This window comes from Nothobranchius furzeri, chromosome 14, assembly GCF_043380555.1.
Source record: "Nothobranchius furzeri strain GRZ-AD chromosome 14, NfurGRZ-RIMD1, whole genome shotgun sequence".
Taxonomy (NCBI): domain Eukaryota; kingdom Metazoa; phylum Chordata; class Actinopteri; order Cyprinodontiformes; family Nothobranchiidae; genus Nothobranchius; species Nothobranchius furzeri.
Genome location: NC_091754.1, coordinates 40,287,178 through 40,302,158, shown reverse-complemented (window position 1 = coordinate 40,302,158; position 14,981 = coordinate 40,287,178). Strand labels below are relative to the sequence as shown.

The following is a 14,981-nucleotide window of genomic DNA, read 5'->3' as shown; positions in this document are numbered from 1 at the left end:
GAGGGCTGGACTCCACCAGGGCTGGCCTTTGCCACCGGTCCTGTTCATAACGTTTATGGACAGGATTTCTAGGTGCAGCTGTGGTGTTGAGGGTGTGGAGTTTGGTGGCAGGAGAATCTCATCTCTGCTTTACGTGGATGATGTGGTCCTCCTAGCATCATCAGGCTTACCTACAGCTCTAGCTGGGAAGGTTCGCAGTCGAGTGTGAAGTGGCTGGGATCAGGATCATCACTTCCAAGTCTGAGACCATGGTTCGGCATGCCAACTCCGGGTCGGGAGAGAGGTCCTGCCTCAAGTGGAGGAGTTCAAGTATCTTCGAAATCTGGGTGTTGTGATTGATGAACACCTGATCTGTAAAGATCATGTTGCCTCTGTTGCTCATTAATGCCGCTTTGCGCTATACGAAAGATCAGACCATACCTAACACAACATGCCACCCAGCTCCTGGTGCAATCTACTGTAATCTCCAGCCTCGATTACTGCAATGCCCTTCTAACTGGTCTTCCAGCCTGTACTGTGAGACCTCTTCAAATGGTCCAGAACGCAGCAGCGCGTCTGGTCTTCAATCGGCCAAAAAGAGCACACGTCACCCCTCTGTTCATTGAGCTCCACTGGCTACCGCTAGCAGCACGCATCAAATTCAAATTGCTAACACTAGCATACAAAGTCCGAGATGGTACGGCTCCCATCTACCTGAATCCTCTTGCAAAGGCTTACGTCTCGGCCCGGCCGCTTCGGTCATCACAGGATCGTCGGCTAGCAGTGCCTACACAACACTCAGGACAATCCAGACTCTTCTCATGCATCGTTCCACAAATGTGGAATGACCTACCAAGCACTAACAGAACTGTGGCTTCCTTTTCAATTTTCAAGAAACTCCTGAAGACCCTGCTCTTCAGAGAGCATCTTCTAAACTAGCACCTTCCCTGCACCCATCCCCCCACCTCTGTCAACTCCTTGTTCCCTCCTCTCCATGACTGATGTCAAGTTGTTGTTGTTATTGTTGTTGTTAGCCACAATATATATATATATATATATATATATATATATATATATATATATATATATATATATATATATATATATGTGTGTGTGTGTGTGTGTGTGTATGTATATTAGGGATGCTCCGATCAGGTTTTAATCTGCCGATCACCGATACCGATCAGCCAAGAGGCCGATCAAGAGGTAAGCGCCAGTGCCAGATCGGAAATGAAAGGCAGTGATCGGCGATCACAGATCACACACTTTTGCAGGAAAATCGGCCGATAATTATCTGTGGCCGATCAATCGGAGCACCCCTAATATATATATATATATATATATATATATATATATATTGTTTTAGTTTTTGTGAAGCGCCTCATGATTTTTATCTTGAGAGGCGCTATAGAAAAGATCGTTTTATTTTTTACTCTGTTAGTGGACATAATTCTTGATACCCTTTGGTCAATGAAAGAAAAACCCACAACGGTCACAGAAAAGCTTGAATCTGACAAAAATAATAATAAATACAAATTCTATGAAGTGTAACGAGTGAAAGTCAGACATTGCTTTTCAACCGTGCTTCAACAGAACTATTTAAAACAATAAAGTCATGGAACAGGCCTGGACAAAATGACAGTACCCCTAGAAAAGACTGAAAATATTGTGACCAAAGGACATGTTAATTCAAGATGTGTCCACTAATCAGCATCGCAGGTGTCTACAATCTTGTAATCAGTCAGTGGGCCCATATCTAGGGCTCCAGGTAGTCACTGGGTTGTTTGGTGACATGGTGTGTACCACACTCAGCATGGACCAGGGGAAGTGAAGGAAAGAGTTGTCTCAGGAGATTAGAAGTAAAATTATAGACACGCATGTTAAAGGTAAAGACTAGAAGACCATCTCCTAGCAGCTAGATGTTCCTGTGACTACAGTTCCACATATTCATCAGCAATTTCAGACCCATGGGACCGTAGCCAACGTCCCTGGACATTGCCGCAGGACGGAAATTGATGACAAATCAACATGACAAATACAGTGAAACATGGAGGAGGCCCTGTTACTTTCTGTGGCTGCTTTGCTGCATCTGACACAGGGTGTCTTAAATTTGTGCCGGCTATCTCAACACTATCAAGGGATTCTAGAGAGAAATGTGCTGGCCAGTGTCGGAAAGCTTTGTCTCAGTTGCAGGTCATGGGTCTTGGAACAGGACAACGACCCAAAACACACAGCTAGAAACACCCAAGAATGGCTAAGAGGAAAGCATTAGACTATTGTAAAGTGGCCTCCTGTGAGCCGTGACCTCAATCATATTGAGCTTCTTTGGAAGAAACTGAAGCATTGTTGTCTGAAAAAAGCGTGCCCCTCAAACCTGTGACAACTTGGACCAAAGTCAAGGTGAGAAGAGAGGTGCAGAAGCCTCACTGACAGTTACAGGAATTGTTTGATTGCAGTGATTGTCGCAAAAGGTTGTCCAACAAAATATGAAGTTAGGGGTACCATCATCTTTGTCCAGGTCTGTCCATGAGTTTTATTTTTAAATAATTTTGTTGAAGCACGGTTTATTCAGTTCTCTTCTCGGCTAGCTGCTATAGCAGGAGATGTCCCCAACTGAAAGGGGTGTCAGGGCGAGCATAACGGGCACAAGTCAATCACGTTCACTCCTTTATTGACGTTTGACAAGTCAACATGCAACATTTGCTCCGTCATAGAGGCTACAGGTCTCTCTGCCTTTGTTAGCACACCTGTTGCGTCATCTATTCACGTCTCAAAAGAGCAAATAACTTGTGAGTTAATAGCGAATATTGGTAGTGAGTACTGGTTAGGTTGTAAACCTATAATGGAACACACACACACACACACACACACACACACACACACACACACACACACACACACACACACACACACACACACACACACACATACACACACAGGCACTTGCATTAACAAAATAAATCACTAACATTACAAACTATTTATAAACATTTATTGTACGACTCACCGTTGCTGCATCTCAAACCTGACCATCAGGCGACTAGAGCAAAGCCTCTGTGCATTAAATATAGGCAAGCCAGTATGAGCAGTAAGTTTCTACATCATGAACAGCTTGCCATATGTTTCCCGTTCATAATTAACCTAAACTTGAATGAAAAAATAATTTCTCATAACAAATTGCAGCATAGCACACAAAAATGCTATGAAAGGCACAATATTTGTAACACACTCATATAATCATGATGCTTTCACGGGAATGCTCTACATGGTTAAAAAAGCAATCGCTGACTTTCATTGGTTAAATTTCATGGAATGTTTAGTTTAGTCAAGTTCAAGTTATTTCTGACCTCTGTGGGTTTTTCTGTCATTGACTGAAGGGTACCAACAGGTTTGTCCACATTTGTAAGTGGACACAGGGCCTTAAGAGGTGAAAACACCCTTTTACTAAGTTTTTGTGGTTTTTGTTATGTGGGTTATGTGGGAAAACTGATTGTTCTCTGGAGCTTTGGAGCCTTTTGATCTCTGAACGATTCATAGATCAGATCCAGCTGTCTTCACATGAAAAAACCCAACATTCCTGTGCAAATGGTCAGATAGGAGAAGCAAGCAGCCAGAGTCTGTGTCTGATCGGAGCGAGTTTTCTTTCTCTTTTCCAGGGTTCCTCTCAGTCCTCGTGTTTTATTGTGTTTTTTTGTTGATTCATGTGTGAGCGCATGTGAACCATTCTCTCTGCACTGAAGGCGCCTTTGAGTAACAGAACATTCACTTTCTGTGGGTTTTTTGTGTCTTTTGAGAAGTGATACATTCCTACTAACAAAAATAGTCAGGGGGAAAGAAAGTCCCAGTCTGTGTTTGAGCCCTCCAGAATAAAAGCTGTCAGAGAAAGAGAATGAGTGTGTGAGCATGAGGAAACCGAAAAGGGGCCATCTTTTCACTGAAGTGGCCATGTCTAATTTCTCCACATTGATGAATGAAAAGGTTTTTCAGAAGGGTCAGGAACTCTTGGGATCAGAGGCCCGTCAAAGTGAAAGTTGTTTTTATTTCTGTTTGCTCCCTCCTACCCAGTCAATAGATATTTAAATGAGCTTTCACCTCAGAGAAAGTTGAGCACGCAGCTGCCTACTCCACACCACAACTAGTCTTTTTATAGAAAATGGTTGTCAGTGTCTCAGTTAGAACCTGGAGACTTAAAGCTTCTTACCGGAGTATTTCTCTTATCCGATGGCACCATCTAGTGGCTGACTAGCATATCACACAAAATGTCTATTCCTCCGTTTGTTTAAGATGGCGACTTTATGTTTCTGTTCATAAATGTGCTTCTGTAGCCGACAAACAGAGCTAAAACACGCTGTTTTACACGTATTATTCTCATGTCATGTTGTGTTCTCATATATTTATATTTTAGAGACTTACTAGTCCGTGAAAAGTTCATCAACTCTGCATCAGCCGAGGTATTCCTTAAAAATGAAGCATCTAAGCGGTAGTCTAACGCTAGTGGTTAGTTCTGGTCGGTGCTCAGTTTCCTATAGCACGGACCTCTGCGGGGCAGGGGGCGTGGTTAGCAAAAAAAAAGGTATTGCTTACATTATATGACAGCACATGATGAGATAATCACTTTTACGGATTTCAGAAAAATCATACATAATTTCTGAAAGGGGAAAACTCCGGAAATCAGCTTTAATTCAAATCGCTTGTTGCTTTTATTTTGTTTCATCTTTTCTGTTGTTGGCTCCACCCTCTATGTTGGGTTTAATGAGCAGACCGCTCACATGAAAACCAGCCTGCCCACGTTATTTCTCTTCCTGTCCCAGGTGATCAGTGTCAACGGCAGCAACAGACAGACTCTGCTTGAAGACAAGCTGCATCATATCTTTGGCTTTACTCTGCTGGGTGATTATATCTATTGGACCGACTGGCAGAGACGCAGCATTGAGCGAGTCCACAAAACCACTGCTGTACGAGAAATCATCATCGATCAGCTGCCAGATTTAATGGGGTTAAAGGCCACTAAAGTGGCGGTGACTCACGGTGAGTCTTGCAGATTTCAAATATATATTTTAAAAATCATTAGTGAGGCAAAAATGTAAAAGAAACATTAAAATGTGGTCCACAGGTACCAACGGGTGTGCAGTGGATAATGGAGGGTGCAGCCACCTGTGTTTCTGGTGTCAGCGGGCCGTCCGCTGTGCCTGCCCCATGGGTCTGGAGCTCCTCTCGGACCTCCACACCTGTGTGGTTCCTGAGGCCTTCCTGCTCTTCACCAACAGGTACAACCTCCTACTGTCCTCATGAATGTGGCGGGACTTATTCACTAATAAACAGGAGTTCCATTGAACTGGCTTTATTTGGGTTGATGAACAGACTGACTTGAGCTTGTTTATTGAACTGATGTCTCATTCGTCGGTCTCCTCAGGGACAGCATCCGCAGCATCTCTTTGGGCACAAACAGCAATGATGTGGCCATTCCTCTGACAGGAGTTAAAGAGGCGTCGGTCCTTGGGTTTGATGTTTCTGAAAAGAGGATTTACTGGACAGATATCCAGGCCAAGGTGGGCCAGGCTTTGGAAATGAAGTCATATTCATATTTATGTGGTTTGGAGCGAGCTCATTACAATCTCTCTTTTCATTCCTCCTGCTGTCTTTCAGAAAATTAGCCGAGCTTTTATGAACGGCAGCTCTGTGGAACATGTCGTAGAGTTTGGACTGGATTACCCAGAAGGCATGGCGGTTGACTGGATGGGTCGTAACATCTATTGGGCAGACACAGGGACGAACCGCATTGAGGTGGCCCAGTTGGATGGCCAGTACCGACAAGTTCTAGTCTATAAGGACCTCGACAACCCGCGCTCACTGGACAACCCACGATCCCTAGCACTGGACCCAGCTAACGGGTACGATCCATTAATGTTAGCTGACCTTTACTGCTTATCTCTGCCTCCAAAGGTCTCACTGGTGTTGTTTTTAGGAACAAAGGGAAGAGAAAACCAAATACTAGTTAAGTAGCACGTATAACGCAAGCTGAGTCTATTTACCATCAACGTTTTCTGTTTAATCCTCCAAATATTTATTGTTTCATTTAAAAGCTGAATGCTGGATGCTGATAAACACCAAACCTAAAGAAACTAAAGAGTGTCTGCCACAGAAACAGCAGCCTGTTATCCTCATCTACTTATTTTATTCTTATTTATTTGGAACTGTACTGTAGGCTAATTTAAAACCCGGTCTGAGCTGCAGGCCAACATAAGTCAGTGTTTCTAGAAAAATAAAAACGTGAACTTTTCTAGTTTTGCAGTTTTTTGGTGATAAAATATAAAATGTCAGTGCAGAAAAGTAACCAAACAACAGGTATGCAGGAAAATAATTCACACTGAAAGCATCAACATTCCTGCTTCCCTAACCCAATCCAGTCTATGGAGTGTTTCAAACCAGCTGCCCTAAGGAAAGGATCGGGCTGTATATCTTCGCGAACCGCTTCTCACCGTAAATTTCCAGTTAACATGGGACTAGACAGGAAGTCACACAGTTTCAGAGTAAAATTCCCAATAATTTTCTAAACTAAAGTACTGCAGCAATGCAGTTTCATATACGTGAAGCTTACGTGAGACCCAAGGGTTTATTTACTCCCAGCATCGTTCCAGAAGTGCAGCGGTGATTTTCATGGCTTTAATCCTGGCAGTGGAGAGCAACAACATCATGTATGACAGCAAACAGCGATGACTTCCTTCTTTTGGGTTTAATGGTGTATTGCCTAAACAAACCGTGACCTTTGAAGTCTCGGGGGATCGTGTGATCTCGTGAGTCCAGCGAAGAGCACAGCGAGGAACCCGTTCTGCTGCTGTATCGCACTGCTGATGTTTCCAGTGTGAAACCGGGGTCAGTCTTTATTGTTGGTACTGGACGGAGTGGGCATGAGAGTTGTGTGGTTCTAGTTTCAAGAAAAGCTTTTCAGTCGTGAGTCCTACAACAACTCAGATCAACTTAGTGATGAGTGGCCTTTTGGTGCTTGAAGCGTTTTCTTAATCTGCCGATGTCAGGCAGGAACACACCGAGTAGAACTTCCTTTTGATAACTTCAGTTCTTCTGACTGCTCTCATTTCAAATAATGCTGTCAGGTTTCTCACCAAAAACTAAATTATAGGAGCAAAAGCGCACAAACACCAAGATCAGGCACCTACTTGGGTCTGAATTCACAGATTGCTGGCAGATGATGACTTTTCATCGGTCATTCTGGCGTGATGTTGCATTTACTTACAGACACCTTCCATCATTGTAAGCGCTGCAGTTTGTCCTGTTTAAAAAATAACCAACGTCTCTAAATTTGACCCTACTTCAGCACACCTGCACACTTAAAACGTGTTTACAATAAGTCACAACAAGTGTGATGTTTTAACTAAGTATGTTCAAAGTAGATTTTAACTGTACAGAAATTTAAAAAAGTACTATTTTACCTGCATGAACCTTAAAGTTGCCCACTTCTCTAATGTTAAAAGCAGAATTGCTATCGTAAACAATGCTGCCGTAGCCTAACTACAGGCTAAACACGAAAGTTGTCCCGCTTACAACAAGTTCTAAAGTGTGCAGCTAGAATACCCACCCGTGCTAACATGACCCCGTTCTAAAAGTTCTTCATTGGCTCCCAAATTCTTCTCGCATCAGTTTTAAATTCTTGTGCTGACTTTCAGAGCGCTGCATGGTCAGGCTCCACTGTACGCTGGAGACGTGCTCTGTCCTTACATGCCTTCTCGAAGGTTGAGGTCGTTGAATCAGAATCTTTTTATAGTCCCCGTTCTCGAGTCAAGACACGAGGAGGTCGCTGGTTCCAGGTCGTCGCGCCAAGGCTCTGGAATCAGTTACCTCTGTTCTTACGTTCACTCGACTCAGCTGATGCTTTTAAGAGCAATCTGAAAACGCGTTTTTTTCTACGGGCATTCTAAACCTGTTTTGTATGCGGACTGGCTGTGTACGACTTTTATGTATACTGCGACTGTGTTTTATAGTAGCCTTGTTATGTGTCATTTTAACTTGTGAAGCACTTTGTGACCTTTTTGTCTGTGAAAGGTGTTATACAAATAAAGCTCACTTACTTACTTACTAATGTCAACACCAGCCAACTGATACTAAATAAGCCAGGAGGTAAAAAGATCCACGCCGATGGACATAGTATAGTTTTACTGACACGTCCAGTATACAACGTCTTCTTCTTCTTCGTATTCTTCTCTTTTTATTGATAGTCGGTAGACAGAAACATCTAACTGCTAGCCTTTAGCTGCTGGCACATTAAACAGCTGTTGCCCTAGGTGCCACTAGTGTTCCTGCCTAAACCACGACACTGTTAGATGCTGTCTCTGGCCAGCAGACGGCGACAGAGTGCTGTTTGTGGCTCAAGAACCTCTGAATCCAGTCAATAGCTTTAAGTGTAAACTCTTTCTAGGTTCATGCAAATCTATGTGCTCATTTATATATTTCCAACATATTCGTGGCACTCTTGGGACATGCTTTGATTCTTTTGAACTTAGTAAAGACAAACATTTGTTAAAGTAAAATTCAAAGAGTACATGTAGGACTTTAGCACCATCTCCTCTGACCATTTTAAGGTGGTCTGCTGCGTTTTTGTCCACTTGGTGTTTTTATTTTATTTTTTCAAGTCAAGATTGGGAATGCCTGGAATTACCAACAAACAGTAACTGGAAGTTTGGGAAAGACAACAAAAGCTGCAGTGTACGTTATGGTAAAAGCTCCTGCATTTCCGCGACCCTTCTCCGAACAGGAAAGTCATCTCCGGGATTACAAAACGAATCTAAGAGATGAGTTGGTGAAATAAAAGATCTTGTATCAAACCCGTCTTTACCTGCGTAGAATAATAAATTACTCAGGTGTTTCCTCCGTCTGAAGCAGGCTTTTTTGTCCCCTGTAGTTATATGTACTGGACAGAATGGGGGGGTCGTCCACGTATAGCCAGAGCTTACATGGATGGTAACACCATCATTACCCTGGTGGATAAAGTGGGCCGTGCCAACGGACTGACCATTGACTACGTAGAACATCGACTCTACTGGACGGATCTGGATACGTGTATGATTGAAAGCTCCAACATGCAGGGTACGTTTTCACAGACAGAACAAGCCCATGCCACAGAACTCTGGCTCAGTTCTCTACAGTCCTGTCCTCCTTATGTGGTCTCTCACAGGTCTGCAGAGGGAGATCATAGTGGATGACCTCCCTCATCCCTTCGGCCTGACTCAGTACAGGGATTTCATCTACTGGACAGATTTTAACCTGCGCAGCATCGAGCGGGCCGACAAGCGCGGTGGCTTCAACCGCACTGTGGTACTTCAGGTATGAGACCCGCTTCAGCTTCTGTCTCAGTTTAAAGGTGTGGTTAATTGAAAAACTTGCGTCTGATAATAATGGGCCACTCTGAGTATTTCATTCAGCCTGAACATGAAAATAGTCTCCTACACCTCTCCTGCATTAGCCTCTGATAGAAAAATGACCATGATCCAAAGGGTATGGAATGAAGGCAACTGGACTTCTTTGGCTTCTCATCTAAGGAGCTTTATCGGTTCTGAAGATGGGAGGGACACCCAAACAGAAGCTTGGTGGTGTCGTTTCTGCAGTCCAGTGCAGTGAGGACTGTCCAGACCTTTACAAAGGGGACACTAGACAACAACACAGGAGAGCCACCTCTTCAGGTCAACACTCTGTCGTCCCCCTACACCTGAAGCACAAGGGACTCAACAGACACAAGGCCTTCTGTGTTTACTGGCTTTTGTTTACATGTTTGTGTCATCAAACATGCCACGAGAATCAGATGTCATAACACAAATGCCCTTGTGGAGAACAAACATTTAGATGTGAGAGGATGAGCATCCTGTCCCTGGATCCCGATTGATCATGCACCCTGGCTACTCGCCACGGGGATGTCCCTTTGGCTGACTGGTTAGCGCGCTTGCCTCCCACCCAGGAGTCTGGGGATCGAATCCCACTCGGGTCCTCCATCTTGCCACATAAGAATATAAAAAGACCTTAATAACTCCAACATTTGACTTCTGCAGGTTGTTTTTACATAAATAATTATGTTCAGCACTTCTGTGCCTTGCAGGTATAGTAACATACAGAAACCCTCGCACCTCATTGGCCACATCACTTCATTTGTTTCTTCACACACTTCCTTGGTTTCTCTGTCATACCGAAGCCTGTGAAAATCCACTAATCACTGTTCAAGCCGAACCGTTGAAAGTGTGCGGAAAAAGTAGCATCATATAATCCGGCAGTAGCTCACAGGGCTCTCTGCTGATAGAGGTGTGATGGAACTGACCTCAGCAACACAAACAACACTGGTTCCACCTTTAAAGCGTCGTACTCGTAACAAGCTGTCTCTGATGCTGATGCTGAGCCCGTCTCCATCACATGTCTGTTTCAGGGCCAGCTGGAGCTGATGCTGGACATCCTGGTGTTCCACTCTTCCCGTCAGGATGGCACCAACGAATGCTCACATAATAACGGCAACTGTGCCCACCTCTGCCTGGCCACTCCTGCCGGTCCCAAGTGCCACTGTGCCTCCCACTACAACCTGAGCCCTGATGGGACAAACTGTAGCTGTAAGTACAGAGCAGATGCTAGTGATGGACACCTGTAAGCCTAGAAAACCACAGCTGGTGTAGCCAGAGACCACTGATGCATGATTTCATAGAGATGTTTATGTAAATGTGCAATTTAGAAGATACACGGCAGGATCTGGTATTCAGAAGTCCCTTCAGGCTCCTTCTCAGACCTTTTTCATTGTGTGTACTTAGTGTGTGTGTGAGGAGCCTGCTGAGATATTTGTAGGTGACGTGTCCTTAGCCCATAGCTGGTCTGGGCCTATGTGTTTAGGCTGGCCTGGGCTTAGACCATGATTTCCTTTCTTTGGATTACTCAGGTGACCTCAAGTAAAGTCCTGCCTTATGTATGACACACAATGACGCTGTCTCCACCCCACCCCCTCCCTCTTGTCCACCATGCTGCTGCAGCTCCGTCTAGTTTCCTGCTCTTCAGCCAGAAGGCCAGCATCAGCAGGACGGTTTTAGGGGAGCAGAGTCCTGACATTGTTCTACCAATTCACATCACAAGAAACGTCCGGACGATAAAATACGATCCCCTGGACCACCTTGTCTACTGGCTAGACGGACGACAGAACATAAGGAGGGCCAGAGACGATGGGACCATGGTAACGTTTCCTCTGATGGACTCTTTCTTATGACTGAGTTTAGTTGTGACTGTCCTTGCTGTTGCCTCCAGGCTTCAACTGTAGTAAGCAGCACGGCTCAGCAAGTGGACAACCAGATCCATGACCTCAGCCTGGACCCTTACAGTCGCCATATCTACTGGACCTGTGAGACGACCAACGCCATCAACGTTCAGAGGATGGACGGCCACATTGTAGGAGTGGTAGTGAAAGATGACACGGATAAGCCCAGGGCCATCGTGGTCAACGCTGAGAAAGGGTAAATCCAGTTTTACCGAATCAGAATTATTCCTCCACTAGTGTCACCAGACTCTGCTGACACCTACGCCCCACTCCACAGGTACATGTACTTCACCACCACGCAAGAGCGCTCAGCTAAAATCGAAAGAGCGAGTCTGGATGGAACTGAGAGGGAGTCTTTATTCACCACGGGGCTGATCAGACCAGTCGCGCTGGCCCTGGACAACACGTTAGGAAAGCTGTTCTGGGTCGATGCCGACCTGAAACGCATCGAGAGCAGCGACCTGACAGGTGACCTATCACAACCATGAGTTAGGCTATCACAGACCATTTTTAGGCTTCTGCTCCTAGCTGTGTCACATACACCTATGTACCAGCCCAGCTGAAGGTTAAGCCCTAATCGCAGCAGAACAGGTGCTGTTTTAATGCTGTTTACACACAATTCAAACTTGTTCTGTTTTTACGGGTTTCGTTTCAGACTGGATCAGTAGATGAGGCGTGGGTTCACTCGCTTTAATCCCGGATCACACTGTGCGACTTGCGGCTGTCTTAGCCAAATCCCTCGTCAGGAGCATCATCGTGTAAAAACGGTGAACAAGAGGGTGATTTGCAAATCCTCCGACAGCATGCTTGAAAACCTACGACTCCTGTCTGCAACCGACCAATAAAAACACACCTTTGGGATGCAGCAGCAGCTAGACTTCGCCTCTCTGAGCTTCGGTTTCAATTTATATTTAAACTGCAGATTATAAACTACACACCAGCTTTTAGTTTTGTTAAAAGTCCGAGTTAAACCGGAGTTATACTTAAAGGAAGTAAACACCTTTTTTACATCATCAGATAACGGGAAAAGCATGATTCTGTGATCTGCAAGAGCTGAGAGGAGATGAGCTCGCCAACATAAAAACTAAAACACAAAAACATGAGATCCACTTGCTGTTGGTGGAAACTTCACATATTCAGCCAATGTGGATGGTTTAGTAGCGTTTTGCTGCAGAGGAACAGACACGGGTGTGAGCGGTCACACGGAGCGTGGAGCTGTGGAGCAGTCAGACAGAATTCACGGCTAAAGTTTAGATGTTGCAGCGATCTGTGACAGATTCTTACTTCTCTCTAGTTTAGTGGGTTTTAGAGGAGGATGAAAAAGATGGATGATGCTGACAGCTCAGCTAAGGAAACCTGCAGCCGGTGTCTGAAGCCAAAGCGAGGGTTTTAAAATGGAGCTTCATCTTTGAGTTGGGTCATGAGCGATTGTAACTTGTCAGCCGTGTTAGCGGTCTGCTGTGTTAGCGGTCTGCTGTGTTAGCGGTCTGCCGTGTTTGCGGTCTGCTTTCTTAGCGGTCTGCTGTGTTAGCGGTCAGCTGTGTCAGCGGTCTGCTGTGTTTGCGGTCTGCTTTGTTAGCAGTCTGCTGTGTTAGTCTGCTGTGTTAGCGGTCTGCTGTGTTAGCGGTCAGCCGTGTCAGCGGTCTGCTGTGTTAGCGGTCTGCTTTGTTAGCGGTCTGCTGTGTTTGTGGTCTGCTTTGTTAGCGGTCTGCCGTGTTAGCGGTCTGCCGTGTTTGCGGTCTGCTTTGTTAGTGGTCTGCTGTGTTAGCGGTCTGCTGTGTTAGCGGTCAGCTGTTTTAGCGGTCTGCTGTGTTAGCGGTCTGCTGTGTTTGCGGTCTGCTTTGTTAGCGGTCTGCCGTGTTTGCGGTCTGCTTTGTTAGCGGTCTGCTGTGTTAGCGGTCTGCTGTGTTAGCGGTCTGCTGTGTTAGCGGTCAGCCGTGTCAGCGGTCTGCTGTGTTAGCGGTCTGCTTTGTTAGCGGTCTGCCGTATTTGCGGTCTGCTTTGTTAGCGGTCTGCTGTGTTAGCGGTCTGCTGTGTTAGCGGTCAGCCGTGTCAGCGGTCTGCTGTGTTAGCGGTCTGCTTTGTTAGCGGTCTGCTGTGTTTGCGGTCTGCTTTGTTAGCGGTCTGCCGTGTTAGCGGTCTGCTGTGTTAGCGGTCTGCTTTGTTAGCGGTCTGCTGTGTTAGCGGTCAGCTGTGTTAGCGGTCTGCTTTGTTAGCGGTCTGCTGTGTTTGCGGTCTGCTTTGTTAGCGGTCTGCCGTGTTAGCGGTCTGCTGTGTTAGCGGTCTGCTTTGTTAGCGGTCTGCTGTGTTAGCGGTCAGCTGTGTTAGCGGTCTGCTGTGTTAGCGGTCTGCTTTGTTAGCGGTCTGCTGTGTTAGCGGTCAGCTGTGTTTGCGGTCTGCTTTGTTAGCGGTCTGCTGTGTTAGCGGTCTGCTTTGTGACGTATGCTTTTGGGAAGTGTGCTCATGGCGTAGCGTGTCCTGCAGGAGCGAGACGTTGGGCAGTCTGTCTCACTGAAACTTTGTGTCATAAAGTGTTCCACCTTTCTGGCAGAGGTGTGGGCTCGAGTCATGAGTCAGACTCGAGTCATTATTTTAATGACTTCTGACTTGACTTGATAAAATCTATAAAGACTTGCGACGTGACTTGGACTTGAAAGCCAATGACTTTCGACTTGAATCGACTTGCATCTGCTGATTGGATGATGACGTGAGTCATATTTTAGCACAAAATAGTTGCTCGACATGGACACCAATCATAAATCATTCTTCATTCTGGGTTTGATTTACTGCTAGCAGCACGTTGTTTATAACCAGTTGCACTTCCTGCTTGTTTGAGCAAATAAAAGAAGCTTTAAGAAGCTTTTATTCTGGAATTTATTTAATATCATCGTCATTAAGTTGAAGTTGGACAGATGATTTGATTATGACTTGAAAATTCAAAGTTAAGGACTTGGACTTGACTTGGACTTCCAGGTCATTGACTTTAGACTCGACTTGGGCTTGGTTGTCTTTGACTTGGACTTGACTCGAGACTTGACTGGAAAGACTTGTGACCTACTTGTAACTTGTAAAGCAGTGGCTTGGTCAAACCTCTGCTTTCTGAAGTTCTCACGGTGTGACATGAACTATCCTCTACATCGATGAAACATCACACAGCTTAAGGTCTGCATGCTGCAGGACTTCAACATTTCACACTGCAAATGGGAATAACTACATATAAAACACGTAGAGCTGTAACATTCTGGCCAATGGGAACGTTTTCCCTGCAGGACCAATAATTGCACGTGTTTCACCATTTTCTTTTAGAAACCCTGAAGTGGTTGGGTTAGGGTTAGGGGTTAGGGTTAATAGTCTGATCAGCTGTGAGCCACAGTCACCACAACTAAAACAAATAAAGGCTAAAATATCTGGCTGTGACTGAGTCAAGCCTTTTAATTACTGACAAATGAACTTTTGCACAACTGTCTCATTTTTCCTGTTCCTGCTCAACACATTCATACCTGAACACTATTTCTCTAAACACTTATAGTTCCACCACCAAAAGCACCTTGGACCGGAGGGACGATATAATACACGTGCTTTTCTCTTTGCTAAATGTTAACTGGGATAGTTTTGTCCATTCATACTGGACTGGGGATCATTGTTAATGGGTGCTCACACAACCTGTTTCCACATTGTAATTCTTTCAAAATCAAACTACAATGGCAGAAAA

At 45.0% G+C, this 14,981-nt stretch overlaps 1 protein-coding gene across 1 annotated transcript in view; it reads left to right on the top strand.

The window, feature by feature from the left end:
- Positions 1-14,981, top strand: part of lrp5 (low density lipoprotein receptor-related protein 5) — a 46,287-nt gene that overhangs the window by 26,891 nt on the left and 4,415 nt on the right. Inside the window, exons 12-21 of the mRNA XM_015965666.3 lie at positions 4,791-5,007; positions 5,093-5,246; positions 5,393-5,528; positions 5,626-5,870; positions 8,894-9,078; positions 9,167-9,315; positions 10,403-10,580; positions 10,992-11,188; positions 11,260-11,465; positions 11,547-11,737. Coding sequence (XP_015821152.1) covers positions 4,791-5,007; positions 5,093-5,246; positions 5,393-5,528; positions 5,626-5,870; positions 8,894-9,078; positions 9,167-9,315; positions 10,403-10,580; positions 10,992-11,188; positions 11,260-11,465; positions 11,547-11,737 — 1,858 coding nt within the window. The remainder of the gene's footprint in view (positions 1-4,790; positions 5,008-5,092; positions 5,247-5,392; positions 5,529-5,625; positions 5,871-8,893; positions 9,079-9,166; positions 9,316-10,402; positions 10,581-10,991; positions 11,189-11,259; positions 11,466-11,546; positions 11,738-14,981) is intronic.